Below are 18,642 nucleotides of genomic sequence, written 5' to 3'. Positions count from 1 at the left end.
TTTGGTTTTTGAAGTATTTAATACAAAATAAAACGTTTAGAATGTTTACGTGGGCATGTATTACTTTATTCTGATTTTGAGTAGGCAATTGAACAGCATGGGAGGGGGGGCAGGGCTTGCTAAAATTTTGTTTCATTGTTTCATTCCAAACCCATAAATATAAATACAAAATATTACTCTGCATTTGTTTGGCCACACCAGGTGTATATATATGTGATGTTACAGTCTATTGCCATGTGAGAAAATAAAATACCAACTGGTGTTTGCAAAACAAACACAGAAGAAACAATGTTGTTCTTATAATGAATGCTTTAATTAATGATATTCCATAAGTAAGCAATTTATTATTTTTTTTCCTGTTATTAGCCTACAATAGGCAGAATACAAGGGGTTTATTATAAAATGCTCAGTCCCAATCTTCTAATAACTAACTACACTTCTCTGAGAAAGTTCTAAAAATATATTGGATAAAATATGATAATCAGTGAACCAGTTCACTCTCATTGAGCAGTATCAATACGTTAATGTATTTTTTTCTCAGTTTGGATGGTCTAACCTGAATTCTGTCATAATATAGGTTTTGAGAGTTGTGTGCTTTCATTAAAACAAAACCAGAAAACCTCTTTAAATCTAAAGTTTTGTTTTCCATTTCAGGTGCAACAACCTCCTGAAATTAATTTAGTTCTACGTCCTCAGGGATTGACTGGTGATAATGAAGTATATGCCAAAGTTGATCTGTGGGTCAAGTGTCCACATACTTACCCTGATACGTAAGTGAACATTCAAATCTTAATTTTTTTTTTTTTTCTCTGAACATTTTCCTCTGTTTTCTGTAGTAAAGTGTAAATTGGAAAAACATGTAGTCCATTCATCGCTCTCCTCCTGGCTTTCCACGTGTCAGTATTTGTTAAGCCTGTGGTTTTTTATAATAGGCAACTATAAAATTTGGCACCTGAATTGGATGTGCTCTTTTGTGCAATGGAGAATTATACAGGTGCATTTATCAGTGCATGACTGCAGCCCCAGTTTGTAGCTTGGAGAGACATAAACAGAGGTGTATACTTGCTAGCATCCCAGTGCCCTTTTTAAACTGAGCTCATAACCTGCTGAGAGAAGGATTGAATCTTCGTTTTTAAGCAGTCTGCTGTCTTAGTTGTATGTTGTTCCTGTTTCTGGTGGATTAACCTTTTGGAAGAGTTCTCACTAGACAATGTAAAAACAATTGCAGGTGATCAGCTCCCTCTCAGCATTTGGGTTGCAAAGTAATTTCTGGGTTAAATGTTGCTCTGTGCTCCATTTCCTTTAGTCCTTATGCCTCCAGTTATGTCCAAAGCCTGTCTGTCTTCCTTTAGCCCATCCATTTGTGCTGTGGCATGAGTGGTGCACTAGGGAAATGCTATTCCTTACCAAGTGTTAGCTCAGTTATACCTTGTAACACAGTGACGTGGTTTAGTGGTAGATTGTCAGTCCTGAGGTAAAGATAGGACTTGATGACCTTAAAGGTCTTTTCCAGCCTAGTTGATTCTGTGATTCTATAGGACATAACAGCCACTCTATTTTTTTTTTTTTAATTTAACATATCATAGTTACAGATGTTTTATTTTAAACATTTTTTAAATTTGGCTGTTACTTATTTATTGCATATATTTCTTTAGGTTTATGTAACCTGTATAGTGGTGAAAAATAAAGAGTATGCAGGGTTTCTTTGGTAGTTCTTTGTGTTAAGTATAACTGACAGGTAATCTGCAGCCAGAAAATTTGATGGTAGGTAATGTGAAAATGTATTTCTGGCTTTATATTGTATATGTAATATTTATTTACTGCTTATTTGAGTATTGACTAATTGCCAAGTGACTGTGAACTCCATTCCTTTTACTTCACCCATTTTTATCAAGAATATTGCTTTTTACACTCAATTTTTCTAATGCAGACTCAATGTTTTGTTGCTTGTCCTCCAGTGTCCCTGAAATACAACTAAAAAATTCGAAAGGCTTGTCAAATGAGAAAATAAATGAATTAAAATCCAGCCTAGCTGAACTGGCAAAACAGCGCTGCGGAGAGGTAAGAGCTTTCAAATTCCTTGAGAAATACAGTCTGGACCCTAAATAGTTCTAAGTACATGTGTGGTATAATATAATGGAATGCATCCACATTGGAAGCTTAAGTTGTATTGCTCCTCAGGAAGGAGAGAATTTCTTTTAAAGGATGTTTCTGATTAATGGAAGCTCAGAATAAACAGAATCTTAAAATACAGTGCATGTTGTAACTAGTGCAAGTTTTATCCCTGTTTAAAAGCAGATTTAAAAGTTCACGTTATTCTTGGGGTTATGTCACTGTATGAAAAGCAGTACTAACTCTAATAGTGAGAGCTTTCTGCACTTTCCAGATTCATTTGAATATTGTAAGTGGCTATACCTGTTTAAGCTGACAGCACACATGGGGAGTTTTTCAGTTTGTTCTTGTTCATCTAATGCTGAACTGAGACCTTTGTTCTAACACCAGGTTAACAGTGACTTCTGTGGCTGTAGCGCAGTCACTCTATGCCATTGTGGCTTTTTTTCTACTGTTTTTACGGATAATAATACTTGACTACACCCCTCTCTCCCTGGTTTGATCTCTGATCTTATTAAAAGGAGCTGCAAATGTGTTGTAGGTTTTCTTAAATGTCAGTTTTCCAAAGCAAGAATCGTGCTTGCTCCAGCAATGTGTAGATACAATTATAAGTTGCATGTATGATACGCATTTTTGATGAATGACATCTGTGCAGTTCTGAACCACTTTCTCTGCAAGGGAAAGGGAGACAGCTGTTTTCTCTGCCTGGACAGGTATTCTTTATTAAAGAGTATTCTGCAGTATGGAAAACTTGAAAATATCTCAGTTACCTGTCAAATGGAATAGTAGATTGTTTGGGGTTTTGATTTTTGGGATTCCTCCTTTTTTTTTTTTTTTTTTTTTAAATACACATGGGTGTGTGCATGATTGCCTTGCCTTCTGAATAGTAACCTGGGAAAGGTATTTTGGTTTGCACATGTCAGGTGTATGCATACTGTGCTATTCTTCCTATTCTGAATTGTCTCCTGGCTTCGTTCTTACTTTCAAGCAGGGGATTCAGTGTTTGAGAATCTTCTAAATGTCAGCCTGTTACAGGCAGATGATGCATTTAGTTTGGCTGTTCTCCCATTTATACATGCAAATCCTGCTCAGTGCTGCTGCTGGCTGGTGGGATGCATCTTTCTGATGTACTATTCTTTTAATTCTGGAGATGTGATGGTCTATTAGCACTATGGATTGCTTGAATTAATAAAGAAGTGCTGCTAGACTGATGAAAGCTTAAGTCCTGACATGTCAATAGATCATCAGTACATACCCGTTTCAAGCAACAGTAACTGGACATTTATTCCAACATTGCAAACCACATAGCAGAATTCAGCCACGTTTTAAGTGCAGCTCTTATTTCCAGGGAGTGGTTATATGAATGTGGAATGCCTTAAGTGGCTGTACAGTTCCAACTGGGGGGGCTAGCTTACAGAGGAGGGATTGGATTTCACATTAACAATGAAATAAGTAATTATTTCATAAGTAATAAGCAGCAGAAACAGTAATAGACAATTGCAGAGGTTTTATTCTGTTGTCACTTGCATGTCATAAACATGTATCTTCGTGGAAAAAAATAAAAGAATATTCTTAAGAAAAAGATGGTGTTTCAAGTTGGTTATCTTTCAGTATTTTTTTTCCTCTTTGCTAATGTGGTCAGGGGTTTTTCATGTTACGGTTTATTAATAAATAGTTCTGACAAAAAATACTGAAATATAGTAAATTCAGGCTGATAAGTAACAAAATCAGCAGTCACACTGTTGCTGTATGGCTTCTTCAAGTTGGGTGGTATTTTACTATGTGATCTACTTGTTCTTCGAACTCTGCATATCATCTTTATTTTCTTTCAGGTGATGATATTTGAACTTGCCGACCATATACAGTCATTTCTCAGTGAGTATAATAAACCACCCTCCAAGTCTTTTCATGAAGAAATGTTAAAAAATCATCAAAAAGAACGAGAAAGACTGGCTCAGGAGGAATTGCGCAGGGCACAAGAAGTTAAGAGAAGAGAAGAGCAGGAGGTAAGAGAAATTGAAAGTATGGATAACCCTGTATTCTTAAAATAAACAATCACAGTTTTCTGAGTCATCCTGCGTAACCGTGGGTTTTAATGAATTACTAAACTCTCAGACCTGTCAGTACGAGTTGATCAATATGTACTATATGAACTATCTGCTGCTGCAGTTGTAACATTTTAATGATGTAGTTTTAACCCTGACAAATATTTATGCCTGAAACAAACCTAATTATTGATTCCTGATCCTAAGAAAATACCTTATAAAGAGAAGCTTATACAAAAGTGTAATCAATTTTATACATTATGTTCCATCTTAAACTAGGATATATTAGCCAGACAGATCATAGAATCATAGGATATTTGGGGTTGGAAAGGACCTTAAGATCATCAAGTTCCAACCCCCCTGCCATGGGCAGGGACACCTCACACTAAACCATGTCACCCAAGGCCTCATCCAGCCTGGCCTTGAACACCGCCAAGGATGGAGCATTGACAACTTCCCTGGGCAACCCATTCCAGTGCCTCACCACCCTAACAGTAAAGAACTTCCTCCTTATATCCAATCTAAACTTCCCCTGTTTAAGTTTGAACCCCTTACCCCTTGTCCTATCACTACAGTCCGTAATGAAGAGTCCCTCCCCAGCATCCCTATAGGCCCCCTTCAGATACTGGAAGGCTGCTGTGAGGTCTCCACGCAGCCTTCTCTTCTCCAGGCTGAACAGCCCCAACTTTCTCAGCCTATCTTCATATGGGAGGTGCTCCAGTCCCCTGATCATCCTCCTCGTGGCCCTCCTGTGGACTTGTTCCAACAGTTCCATGTCCTGTTTATGTTGAGGACACCAGAACTGCACACAATACTCCAAGAGGGGTCTCACGAGAGCAGAGTAGAGGGGCAGGATCACCTCCTTTGACCTGCTGGTCACGCTCCTTTTGATGCAGCCCAGGATGTAGTTGGCTTTCTGGGCTGCGAGCGCACACTGAAGCCGGCTCATGTTCATTTTCTCATCGACGAACACCCTCAAGTCCTTCTCCACAGGGCTGCTCTGAATCTCTTCTCTGCCCAACCTGTAGCTATGCCTTGGATTGCTCTGACCCAGGCGTAGGACCTTGCACTTGGCATGGTTAAACTTCATAAGGTTGGCATCAGCCCACCTCACAAGCGTGTCGAGGTCCCTCTGGATGCCATCCCTCCCTCCAGTGTTATCAACAGAACCACACAAGCTTGGTGTCATCGGCAAACTTGCAGAGGGTGCACTCAGTCCATGTCACTGACAAAGATGTTGAACAAGACCGGTCCCAAAACTGACCCCTGAGGGACACCACGCGTTACTGGTCTCCAGCTGGACATTGAGCCATTGACCACAACTCTTTGTGTGTGGCCATCTAGCCAATTCCTTATAGATGAGTAATCGTACCTTCCTTTGCCCATAGGATGACTGGAATGTTCACTGTGACAAACTTGTCCAGAGCACAATAAATTTAGTCTAGAGAGACCTTGCACCCACATACGTTCCTCATTAGAAATAAGGGAATTCACCTAAGTGTCACAGAGGCTAGCAGTGTGGAGTCTCCACACTGTGGGAATATGGGTAGGATAGCTCTCGTTCTGAGGAAAATGTTTTTGCTTATTCTGCTGTTTCTCTGGCGTATGTAACCTTATTGTTGGATCTGTCAGTAGAAGTAATTTTCTTTTGTCTACAACTGCAGTCTCCTATACCATACAATTGATGCTGTTAAATTAGCTCTTCTGAGAAAGTTGACTTCTAATTTTTATTTTTTTTTTTTTTTTTTTACTTTTGTGAGATCCACCAGTCCTCTTTTACACTGTTGAGAAATTAGCATCAGCTTTTTTTTTTTGGTTGTTTTTCTAATTATACCAAGGTAAGGTTAGCAGTTGCAACGCATGTGCTGTTTCCATCTCTAACAAAACCAAAATTCATTTCAGCAACGTGAAATCCTTAATGAGATTCAGAGAAGGGAGGAAGAGAAAAGAGAAGAAAGAAAAAAGAAGGAGATTGCCAAACAGGTATTCTTTCTAAGCAGGCATGCTAAAACCATTGCAACAATGTCTTGTCAATACTATAACATCCACTTATAGAAACTTGAAAGATAAACAAGACTGAATTGTCCTGGACATCTTTTCTCATCCAGTGCTTCTGATAGATCTAGGTTAAAATATGTTCTTGATTATATGGAGTTTATTTCTGGAATAGAATCAACTGCAAGGGAAAATAGCTTAATATATTAACATCTTAAGTGTAGTGAAATGGATGTTTTCAAACAGACATAGAAAAAAGATAGCATATTAATGTCTCTGCTTTCGTTGTAAAGAATCTTTTTGCCTGTGGACAGTGCTTAAATGTACTTTCTGAATCTCAGCACTTCTTCCACAGCCTCATATGTACGTTTATATTATGAAAACTTGTTTCTTCTGTGATTTGGATGGCTTTAAAGAATAATAGTCAAGTATTCACATATTGAGGACAGGAGCAGTTCCTGTACTTACTTGGTGTTTTTCCTGATATATAGGAACGTTTGGAAGTAGCTGCCTTGACACGTCAAGAAAATTCTCACAAGAGAGTTGCTTCACGTTTAAATGGGAGCTCTTTGGAACATGGAGTAAATAATAAGCACCGACCAAATTCAGCTGGACGTTCAAAGTGAGTATGTCAGTTTGCATGTGGATTTTTTCTTTTCCTCCCAAACATTAGATTTCAAAGTGAAATTTGAAGGCAAGAGAGTAGTGTGTGGTTGCTCAGTTGTTCGTTTTATTGTTGTGTCATCCCCTCTGCCCTACACTTCTTTTGGCATGGTTTAATTCATGTGCTATTGGATAACTTGGGAACTTTCCAATTAAGAGAGTCAACTTGGCCCTTAATTTAACATAGTATTTGGCAAACATTTGAAAGCATATTCAGAACATACTTAGTTTCTTAAAAGTGTGCAACATGTTGCCAGTTGAAGGAAAAAGAAAAATTTTAAATCAATTAATGAAGGTTTTGGAATAGCACAATAAATTAAAGCTTATATTCAATATTCACTTCAAAGCATGTGCCAGTGTGAAGTTCCCTGTCAGAGAATCGGATAATACTAATTGCTTTTGCAGAGTAACTTACTGGAGGGAAATTGGAGTTACTGGAGGGTTCTTTTGCTGGTACATAACTCATCTAGGTTAGGTCTGGTGATGATACAGGTAGGCTGGGGGCTTTGGTTTTCTTTTGTTTGTTTGTTTCTGGTTTTTTACTGCCACTTCCTCCCCAGGCTTAAAATACAGAGCTCAGCATGATGTTGCTGCAGAAATGCTGAATTTCTAATCCTATATCTTTGCAGTAACTCAGTACTTTTGAAATTAATGGATATTATTGGATGCGAGTCTCAGAAACCTAATCCTCTTGCAGAATTGATATCTTTAAGGACTAGAGACTGCAACAATATTATCTTTTTGAGTTGGAGAAAAACGTTCTGTTCACATTGCAGACGAGAACGCCAGCTTTCTGTTAGTAATAATGAGGAGTCTCCTGGAAATCATGAGGTTTTGAACTTCAGCATGAGTGGTGCTGGACAACTTACTGTCCATAAAGGAAAATGTCTAGGTAAGCAAAATTACAATTGCAGCTTCAAGTACTGGGCTTGGGGCTGTTTTATTGTTGTTGGATTCTTTTGTTTGGAATTTTTTTGAGAGGGGGAACTTACACAATGTTGGTAACTACAAGCAGCAAGGATGGAGAGAATCTTGTGGATTGTGAAATGTCAGAGTCGAGAGTGGGAGCAATAAGAAAAGTTACTTTGTGGTAAATATTTTATATTTTCTTATGACTATTTTAAGTAAAGATGTGCTGCTTCAGATACAATTGCATAACTGAATAGCCATACCAAAAAACCCCACCCATATTCTCAATAGTTTATCCTCTCTACATGATTAAAATAATACTGAAAACTATTTGCTTTTAAATTTAAATAGGTAGCTTGTCAGATAAAAATGGCTACCAAGCAAGAAGTCATTTAGCTTTCAGTAACTTATGAAACCAGTAATAAGCACAGGGCTAGAAATGCATACTTGCTCTTCTCCTGTTGCTGCCAATAGTAGTGACATCAAAGCAGGAGATACAGCAAAAACGATAGGAGACTCAGAGCTGAAAGGCCTCCATGAAATGCCCATATGAATGGACCATCAAATGTTTTCATTGTTTGTTTTCAATATAACACTTCCTCAGTGGTAGGATGAACAGCCTGGAAGTCTCTGGAGTAAAGGGAATTTTATTATTTTGTAGTTTGAGGATGTTGCTGTGTGTAGAGCTTGGCATTTGCTCAGCAGGAATAACATTTATTAAAACCTGAAATTCTTTAAAAGGTGCAGCAATTTTTTGCCAATGTACTATTGCTTTCATCTGACTACTGCTACATATCATTCAGTCTCATCAGACCTGGTATTTTCCATACCTACCATGTAGGTATGGATCTTGTGCAGCTGTAAGTTGGTTTTGGTTTCTGAAACTGTAGAAAGCGGTCTTAGTGGTGTTTATTTAGCATTTGCAGGAGCTCTTGTCAGATCTTAGACACAAAAGAAGCCCTGTTCCTCTTCTCTCTCTTTCCATGTATAGGCAAGGATGAACAACTTGGTAAATCGGTGTACAATGCCTTGGAAATTCGCAGTGGAGACTTTGTTTTAATATACGAGTGGGTTCTGCACTGGCAAAAAAAGGTGGGAAGATTTCTTACAACACATGAAATGGAAAAGATTGAGAAGTGTAAGAAACAGGTAATGCCCATATTTTGCATTTGGCTTAATAAAGGTTAAGTGGGGTTCTGTGCTTTTCTGGAGGCTGCTAGTTTATATTAAACTTGAGAGGGTGGTGTGGTGAAGAGCTTGCAGATGTTGGTGTTTAGAGTATCTGCACCACAGAAGAAGATGGGTATTCAGGAGTTATAATAACATAAATGCAAGAACGTGTATTTGTGAGTATGCATAAATAAAATAATAAAAAATTATAATCAAGCTTACCTTGCAGAAACGAAAGTTATTCTTGTCCCTTGTATACAATACTTCCTTTTCAAAAATGATGAGAATATAATGTATTTTGTATATGTTACGTATTTTAGTAGTAATGTGTTCATGATATGACACGTTGCATGTTATATTGTTTTTCTCTAACAGCTTCAGGGTGCAGAAACAGAGTTCAGCTCACTAACGAAGCTAAGTCACCCAAACATAGTGCATTATAAATGTATGAACCTTAAAGAACGGGACGATTCAATTGTGGTGGACATTTTAGTGGAACATATAAGTGGTTGCAGCCTTTCTACGTACTTACACAAAGAGACTCCAGTTCCAGTTGAAAAGTTGCGCCATTATGTGACCCAGATCTTGTCAGCTCTTGACTACTTGCACAATAATTCAGTAGTACACAAAGTTCTCTGTGCTTCCAGTATTTTGGTAGATGCTGAAGGAAATGTCAAGGTGACAGACTACAGCATTTCCAAGCGCTTAGCTGATATCTGCAAAGCAGATATTTTTGAGCAAACCAAAGTTCATTTTAGTGATAATGGTCTTCCCAGCAAACCTGGAAAAAAAGGAGATGTATGGAGTCTGGGCTTGCTTCTGCTTTCACTCAGCCAGGGCCAAGAAGCCAAGGAATTTCCAGTTGCTGTTCCTGCCACTTTACCGGCTGACTTCCAGGACTTTCTGGGAAGGTATGTTTGTTGCATTCCTGTGTCTTTTGGTTTCTATTGTTATTTTTTTAAAGAACTTGGATGGTTTTTTGAAAGAACAACCAGATCCCCCTGTGTCACTAGGTAAAATTTGTAGAGGAGAGGTAATTGGTCCTTCACAGCTAAGGCAGCTAATCTGGGATTTGGGAAAACAAGTCTGGTGCTCTCTTATTCTTTGCCCTGCTACTATGTTTATGTGCCACTATGGGTAAATAATTTAATCTGTTTTTGCTTCTGATTCCCATCTGAATTATAGCAATGATAATTTCTTAAATATGAGGAGACCTCTTTGAACATTTAGGCCTGAAATGGAATAGGTTTTTGAACAGTTTTCTCTTGGTTTGCTAACAGATGTGTTTGCTTAGAAGATAAGGAAAGATGGACTCCTCAGCAGTTGTTGCAACATAGTTTTATAAACATTCCACGAATGAAAACGCCTGTAGCTGAAGAAAACCTAGATGGTAAGAAACCTGTTTCTTTCTATATACTGCTAAATAGGTGGACTATATGCTGCAGTAATAGGAAAAAAGTGAGCTGTTCTAGAGCTTCGCAAGACTGCACAAGTATTTTACGTTAATTAGCATGGTCTTTAACTTCTATATCCGTGACTAGCTGGGGGTGGGCCTACTGCTGTTTTCTCATTAGTCAAAGCTGATGCTGTAAATTCATCCACCTGTAAATTCATCCTGTAAATTCATCCACCTCCTGTATGGTGTAAATTTCAGCCTTAATTTTGTCCTTGGAAGATGTTGTTTGAATAAGACTTCTTCCCTTGTTATATTCTTATTAGAATCTGTTCCTTTGTCCAGCATGATTAATGTTAGTAATTAAAAATCATATTAAGGTTTATGGTTGCACCAGAACTTAACTCTAGACAGCAGAGCACTTCTGTATTTTAGATTTCAGTTGTACTTGAAGTTACTTAGGTTTTATCTTCTTTCTAATGCTTTTTGGGCAGTCCCGTGTAGTTTATTACCATACCCCATACTGCCAGCAGTGGTGACTTTGATATCCTCTTTACAGATTCGGCAGGCATAGATTGCATTGAGACAGTTGTACCCAGCAGTCAGATATCCAGTGCTTCCTTTGTCACAGAAACACAGAGGCAATTTTCGCGCTACTACAATGAGTTTGAAGAGCTCAAATTACTTGGCAAAGGGGCTTTTGGAGCAGTCATTAAGGTGTGGTAGAAAAATTATTTCCCTCTGGAGAACCCTTTTTGGTGATGTGTTTGGTTTCTTGGAAGCAAAACAGTATGCATAGTGTTTGCATGGTTTTGTTTATTATCTTTTAGTGTGCTGTGCCTGTCTTGTGGTTTTTATCTGGAATAGGCTGATAAGTTTTGTGCAAGGTTGCTGAGAGTCCGGGGAGTAGCCTGTCAGTATGGGAAGGCTTGCATTTGAATTGTATTCATTTCCCAGTTGGAAGGAAAATTTCCTCTTACATGAAATTACTCTACTTCTGGCTCTACTTGGTAAAGTATTTGACTTTTTAGATTTATTTGAACTTTGCAGGTAAGAAATAACCTTGATGGTTGCTATTATGCTGTGAAACGTATCCGTGTAAACCCTGCCAGCAAGCAATTTCGAAGGATTAAGGGAGAAGTAACGTTACTTTCCCGCTTGAACCATGAGAATATCGTGAGGTATTACAATGCTTGGATAGAAAAACATGAGCACCCTGTTCCCATGGTGTCATCATCTGAAACAAACGAAGATAAAAGAATGCCCACCAAAGCTGATGTCTTCATCCTTAATGCTGAGGAGACAAGTGATGTGGAAGCTAATGCTCCTCCTCTGGTTTTGACTAGTTCAGTTGAGTGGAGTACTTCCTGTGAAAGATCCTCCAGCAACAAATTCAGTGGAGCTGATCAGGAGTCCAGTGATGATGATGACGATGGTGATGGGGTTTTCTCGCAGTCATTTCTGTAAGTAGGCTTCAGTGTTGACACTGTAGGGAACATGAACAGAGTTGTTTTTCCAATTTTGTGTCTTTTGTCATTCTCACTTCTTTTTAGTTCACTGCATTTTGTTCTGTCCGTTGGCTCAAAATCAATGCATTTGTCAGCAGTCAGATAGCCAGGGAGAGGAAATTTTGCAGCTAAGAACAGTGAATGTAGAAGGAAAATCTGGGTTTAGGCTTCTAGAATATTCTTATAATTTGTGTCAGAATGCATAACTGTTCATACTGGATTGTCTTTTCCAACCTTAAGAGTAAAGTTTTTAATAAACAATAATAGAGAAATATTTTCAGTTCCTGAAAAATATCTTACTTGTCCTTTTACTCATGGTGGGTCTTTTGTTTAAGCAAGTAAGTATGCCTCAGTTTTGCTTATTGAGTATAAAAGTGGGATTGTACTGATGCAGATATAAACCTTTACTTTAAAAGACAGGGATGACAAAGGAAGTGTTATTTGCAAGCAGGATACTTTTGGGGATTTTGTTTTGGTTTGCTGTTTTTTGTTTAAGGCATATGGAAAGTCTTTAACAGAAGCTTAGATTTTTTTTTTTTTTTTTTTTTTTTGTCTGCAAATAGTTTCCAGACTTCTCGGCACCCAAAACTTTTTCTTTCCTTTCTGTTTTTTAAACAGGCCAACCACAGATTCTGAAAGTGAAATAATTTTTGATAATGAAGATGAAAACAGTAAAGGTCAGCTTCCAGTAAGTATAAAGGTAAAGCTAGTGAAAATAAAACGATCATAAAATAGTCTTTGACAAGCAGACAGGTCAGTTGAGAAGTTTCATTTCAGTTTTGGTGTAAGTACAGAACCACATATGGTTATGTTCCATCAGAGTAAATGTTGTGCCATTGTGAGCTGCATTCACAGAATCAAAATGATTAGGGTTGAAAGGAACCTCTGGAGATCAACTAGTTTTTTGTCACTATATCAAATGGTTGGGTGTGGTGGAGGGTTTATTGTTAATTCTATTAAGTAGGTTTTGTGTGTGTCAATCTGAAATTTTTTATTATTTTGGGGTTTTTAAACATGACACACTTTGAGATTTATGTTTCACCCAGATCTTCTTGAAATTTTTCCTCCAGTGTCTTGTGATTGCAAAACATTACTCGTTCTCACTTTGAAAATGAGAGTTGGGTCACACCTGGTTTTGTAGTTTATTTAGAAGCAGTGGCATTACAAAAATGTCAGTAAATTATTTTTATAGATTTTTATGTTATTCAAACCTAGTCATTAGAAAATAGTTTCAGCCATTAGAAAATAGTAATATGCATATAAAAATCTCTGGGTAGCTTCTTATAGCTAACTGTTCTGTTACTCTTAATTCTGATGAAGGATGAAGAAGGGCATGAAAAGAATAGCCATGGAGGAGAAGACAGGGCACCAGTCATTCAGACAGTGCATTACTTGTACATTCAGGTACAAAGTTACTTGAATTTTCAGATAAAAGGATACTGCTTATTCCAGCCTGCAGAGATTAATTGCTGGTTTTTATGAGGGAAGTAATGACCTTTAAAATTGCAGATGAGGCCAAGATCAGTCTTGGTTTTGCAGTGGACTGGTTTTCTGAAAGGCTTAGCTGGTGGTAGCGCACATGGCTTGTTAAGCCTTCTAAGGTTCTTTAGTTAGAATCATAGAACCGACTAGGTTGGAAAAGACCTTTAAGATCATCAAGTCCAACCGCTACCCAGGGACTGCCAAGACCACCACTAAACCATGTTACTAAGGGCCTTGTCTGCACATTTTTTGAAAAGTTCTAGGGATAGTGATTCTACCACTTGACTCAGAAACCTGTTCCAATGCTTGATCATCCTTTTGGTGAGGAAATTTTTCCTAATATCCAATCTAAACTTCCCCTGGTGCAGCTTGAGGCCGTTAGCTCTTTTCCTGTCACTTGTTACTTGAGAAAAGAGACTGACCCCTGCCTCACTACAACCTCCTTTCAGGTAGTTGTAGAGAGCAATAAGGTTCCTCCTGAGCCTTCTCTTCTCCAGGCTAAACATCCCCAGTTCCCTCAGCTGTTCCTCATAAGACTTGTGCTCCAGGCCCTTCACGTTGCCTTCTTCTGGACCCACTTCAGTGGCTTGGCTGCTTTTGTCTTGTTTTTAACATTTATGTTCAGAATATGCTACTCTGCAAGCTTGTACTGTTGTCCCAGAAAATGGGATATTACCCATAAGTGAATGCATTTTTTCTAGCTATAAAAGACAGCTCTCAGGAAAATTGCAAACAGTTGAATATTTGGTGATACTGTTTGCTCTTGACCTGTGTGTTGCAGGACCAGCCATTAATATGCACATAGATACAAGTTTTTGATGGTCTGTTTTCTTGACAAAACTGCTCTTTCTTCCCTCTGTCTCCTACCACTGCACGACTGAAGATGGAGTATTGTGAAAAGAGCACATTAAGGGATACTATTGACCAAGGATTATATGAAGACACCAATAGGCTTTGGAGGCTTTTCCGAGAAATTTTAGATGGGTTAGCTTATATCCATGAAAAGGTTAGTACGACACTTACGACCTGTCCATAATTATCTATGTAATAGCTTTTGTCTGTATGGGTTTCTTCATATTCTATTCATTTGGGGATGTTTATTAGCAAGGTTTGTTCCTTGCCCTTCCCATTATTAATCTGTTCTAGGGGTTTAGAATACTTTATCATAAACTTGAGTTTTATAATGAGCCACTTCAGATTTTTCCCTTTGTCACAAAAATTTGATCACCTTTTAAAAACTTTTTTTCTTTTTTTTTTGGTGTCTGGTAACACTGATAATTGTTTCTAGCTTCTGGGCTACAGTCTATAGTCTTACTTCAAAATTAAGTATCAATGACTTATTACAGTGGGAAATCTACTGCATTAAAAGTATGTAATATGATTTTTCAAGTCTATTACAGAGTTTTAGTTTGAATTGTGTTTATTGTTTAATATTCTATGGGTCTTTATTTTTTTTGTTCTGCTATAATAGGGAATGATCCACAGAGACTTGAAACCTGTGAACATTTTTTTAGATTCAGATGATCATGTCAAAATTGGTGATTTTGGTTTAGCTACAGATCATCCAGCAAATGCAGTAAGTACAGCTGAAAGTGAATGAAAAACCCCCTTGAATTTGGTGTTGCAGTAACATGAAAGATGAAAATAAAACATAGAATCATAGTTCTCATTGGACTTTATATTGTGAATGCCAGAAACTTGTTTGTTTCTAAGGTTCTAGAGTTAAACCATGTATTGTCAATCAAAGCACTAAGAAGAGGCAACAGAAGCATTTCAAGTGCCATTTACAGTATGTCTGTTTTCCTGATTTCAGGTGATCTCTAAACAAGAAGAAAATCACTCAGATAGTTCTGCTATGTCTGACCCATCAGGTTAGTTTGTGTAGTGCTTATACTAAATTATTTTAAGCCATCACTTTTATTTTGCAGTCTTGCGTAATCTGTTAGAACTTCCATTCATTCTTTGAAGATAAAACCGTTTTTGTTTGGTGTGGAGGGAAACAACCTCCAACTTTGGGTAGATATGCTACATATAATCTTTCAGTTTTGACTGGTATCTGAAAATGAATTTGCTTCCACTGCTAGCCTTTTGTCGTAGATCAGTGCTTTTCTCAGAGTGAGGTGTATAGAGATCCTGTATATCTGTTCCATTTGCACTTCTGTTCTCTTGCCTGTACAGGACAATTTCAGGAGTTAAGGGATTTTTGTTTGGTTGGGGGTTTTTTGACACCTGTAACAGGCTGAATTTTGTGTTTTGCGTAAACCTCAGTACATTGTGTGTCTTAAGATGAGTGTCATAGAAGTGAAATACAGTTTTATTACTTGTGTGCTGATGTACTGCAGTTCTGTAAAGTAATAGGTAAGTTTAGCTACTATAGATAGACATGGATACTTGACCTGTGACAGGAAAAACTCTGTTTTGCAAACTGTTTTCGCGTGGGTTTCTCTGAAGAAGGACTGCCTTCCAACCCAGCATAAATGAGGACAGAAAATGAGTGAGTCTTTTCTTGACTTTGATGCTGTATTTCTCTCACACTTTCTTGAAACTTTTTCATCTTTTTCCACATAGGTAATTTGACAGGGATGGTTGGCACTGCACTGTATGTCAGCCCAGAGGTCCAAGGAAGCACTAAGTCTACGTACAATCAGGTATGATTAGAATAGATTTAATAAAAAGGTAGCACGGAATCCGAGGTACGATTTAGGTCATTCCTGCTCAACAAAGGTAAATTCAGGGTGGAACAGGGAGCAGGGTACTGCTGTGATAAGCAAGGGAATGAGAAATACTCCTTTGAGAGGAGAGCAAGAGTGAAAGGATGTGGGCAAGTCAGTTTTTTTGCCTGTGCTGTGACCATGACTAGGTGCAAGCAACTACAATTTTAAAGCACGTAATCATGGAGGACCTTGAGTAAAAATGAGTAGATTATAAGTCTTACAGTCTTTAATGAAGGTAAAAAGTCATCAGAAGTATATATTGCTGTCCTGGATTCCTAGACTTGATTTTTGGGAGGTGGGGATACATTTTTAATTTTTTTTTTTTCATCTGTGGATACTGTTTGTATGCAGAGATGAGCTGAATTTCAAAGCAGAAGTGTTTTCATAGAGGGAGGCCTTTACATCATGGCAGTACTGTGATGATAAAAGGTATTGAAGTCTGACAGGTCTGGATTGTGCCGCTTAACAAAAACAACACAAAAACCAAAACAACCACAAAACCCCCACCCCTATCTCTGGCTATAATATACTGTGAAATTTAGCCAAAACATTGTTATTTCTCTGCTATTATCAACTGCGGAGAATTCACAGGTATTACATTTAAGCTTCCTTTTTTTATTTTCCCTTAGAAAGTGGACCTGTTCAGTCTGGGTATAATATTCTTTGAAATGTCTTACCATCCTATGAGTACTGCATCAGAAAGGATCTTTGTTCTTAGTCAGTTAAGACTGGTAAGTACACAGATATAAAAGATACTAATCCTCAGCGTCAAATAGTTTGTTAAGAGAAGTAGAAGGATGCAAAACAGAGTAAAGTGTTTCCACAAGGAGTGCTTAGGGAAAAAAAAAGTTTAAAAAATACATAATGAAAAGTGAAAAATAAGATTGGAGCTGGTACTGACATTCCCTTAATGCACTGTGGTATTACCATCAGTCAGTGTTATGTCTGTGAAATTATTTTTTTAGTGCAAAACATAAAGGTGTAAACATCAGATAAAGATGTCATGTTTTCAGTACACCCACGTTTAGACCCAGTGAGTCGCTCTCGGGAACCAGTTGGTATTTGTAATTGGTAAATGCTTGTGATTATGGGTTGTATCTTCATTGTACAAAATATCATAAAAGCATTTCAGTGACATTCATTTTCCTTTTAGCTTTTCAAACTGAAATTTTTTTTTTTTCTGTGGGGTTTTTTTGGTGGTTTTTTTTGTTGTTTTTTTTTTTTGTTTGTTTTTTGGTTTGTTTTTTTTTCCCCATGAACAATAAAAATACTTCGTTTCTCTGTTTAAATATGTAGAACTTAAAAATAAGACTGGCCTGAGCAAGCTGGACTGCATGTTATAATCATATGTGATTTTTGTTTTTTATAGCCTACTATTGTATTTCCTAAAGACTTTGATGAAGTCAGTCATGCAAAGCAGGTAATTTTGAAGATACTTTAATTATTAGGTATTCCTTGTCAAGAAACATTTATTATCATTTTTCTCCACTTAATTTTAAAATAGTGATCTCTTCCAAGTTCTTGTTACATGACATTGGAACAAAGTAAGGAGAAAAAAAAATTTCAGCATACTAAGTTGACCTGGAATTATACAAAATTCCATAAGCTCAGTCATAAAGAAATGTGGAGTTCATGGGCATACCTTTTAAGCTCTGAGGGACAATGCTGACATTTTAGGCTAAGACAAACACAGCTGTGTTGATTAACTCTTAAACTTTCAAAAGAAATCTGTGTCACAGAACAGAGAGTTGTGCAAGCTAAATTGACTGCGCTGAGCTTGAAGAGTTGTCAAGAGCTGTTATGAATGCCTCCATGGCAGATAAGTGTGCAGTGTAATCTTCTCTGGACCATCTAGATAACTTTCATCTTGTGCTAGTGAACTTTTTGTTAAAAATTAGCATTATCTTTTTGTCTATTATGCCTGTGAAATGGCAATCTGCCTGTTACTAGTACCATAAAAATGTTTCCGTCTAGTAAAGTTTACTGTAATATGCCAGGAAGATTCCCCCTTCTTTATTATGTGTAACTCTCAGATGTTTGTTGTTATGCGTATGATTCTGCTTCCTTTGTTGATAAAGAGATGCCAGAGATAGCATAACATAGAACAACAAAGGATACTACATATTTTGTCACCCCGGGAGGCATATTTCTAGAAGTTTTCATGTTTTAGTAAATTTTATTCAAATAATAACACAATAAAAGATATTCAGAATTCTAAAACCAAAGAATATCCACCCCAAAGATTTAGATCCTGCTTTTTTGGTCCCCTGTAGAATCTCATATTTTTTTATTAATATGAGGTGACTGGGAAGTTTGTTGTAAGTACTGCTAATGTCCAGTTTTTTTCTAAACTCTAAAATTTGTGTTTAATTTGTAGAGATCAGTTATTACATGGCTCCTGAACCATGATCCTGCAGCACGACCAACAGCTGTGGAGCTGTTAAAAAGTGAACATCTTCCACCACCACAAATGGAAGAATCTGAACTCCACGAAGTACTCCACCATACCTTAGCTAATGTGGATGGAAAGGCCTACAGGACTATGATGAGTCAGATATTTTCACAGCGTGTATCTCCAGCTATAGATTATACCTATGACAGTGATATGTTGAAGGTTTGTAGGTGTTTATGGGATGCATGTTGTTTCAGTT

The 18,642-nt window shown here is 37.5% G+C and overlaps 1 protein-coding gene across 9 annotated transcripts in view; it reads left to right on the top strand.

The window, feature by feature from the left end:
• The window catches only part of EIF2AK4 (eukaryotic translation initiation factor 2 alpha kinase 4), a 39,271-nt gene that overhangs the window by 1,834 nt on the left and 18,795 nt on the right, over positions 1–18,642 (top strand). For 5 of the 9 annotated variants that reach the window (XR_013957017.1, XR_013957018.1, XM_080619323.1 and 2 more), the window contains exons 2-21: positions 655–770; positions 1,959–2,061; positions 3,945–4,118; positions 6,060–6,140; positions 6,644–6,774; positions 7,592–7,707; positions 8,716–8,873; positions 9,270–9,805; positions 10,175–10,284; positions 10,847–11,004; positions 11,338–11,750; positions 12,414–12,495; positions 13,116–13,199; positions 14,161–14,283; positions 14,749–14,853; positions 15,091–15,148; positions 15,846–15,925; positions 16,621–16,722; positions 17,361–17,411; positions 18,369–18,605. Coding sequence is in view for 7 of the 9 variants with exons in the window: in XM_080619323.1 (XP_080475449.1) it covers positions 655–770; positions 1,959–2,061; positions 3,945–4,118; positions 6,060–6,140; positions 6,644–6,774; positions 7,592–7,707; positions 8,716–8,873; positions 9,270–9,805; positions 10,175–10,284; positions 10,847–11,004; positions 11,338–11,750; positions 12,414–12,495; positions 13,116–13,199; positions 14,161–14,283; positions 14,749–14,853; positions 15,091–15,148; positions 15,846–15,925; positions 16,621–16,722; positions 17,361–17,411; positions 18,369–18,605 (3,018 nt within the window). In the remaining 2 variants the exon portion in view is untranslated. Of the gene's footprint in view, positions 1–654; positions 771–1,930; positions 2,062–3,944; positions 4,119–6,059; positions 6,141–6,643; positions 6,775–7,591; positions 7,708–8,715; positions 8,874–9,269; positions 9,806–10,174; positions 10,285–10,846; positions 11,005–11,337; positions 11,751–12,413; positions 12,496–13,115; positions 13,200–14,160; positions 14,284–14,748; positions 14,854–15,090; positions 15,149–15,845; positions 15,926–16,620; positions 16,723–17,360; positions 17,412–18,368; positions 18,606–18,642 lie in introns of all 9 variants that reach the window. The other 4 variants (XM_080619320.1, XM_080619325.1, XM_080619322.1 and 1 more) reach the window with 4 other exon arrangements.

This window comes from Psittacula echo (genome assembly GCF_963264785.1).
Source record: "Psittacula echo genome assembly, chromosome: 5".
In the NCBI taxonomy this organism is placed as follows: Eukaryota; Metazoa; Chordata; class Aves; order Psittaciformes; family Psittacidae; genus Psittacula; species Psittacula echo.
Note: the sequence above shows the minus strand (reverse complement) of the source record. Positions and strands in the feature narration are given on the sequence as shown.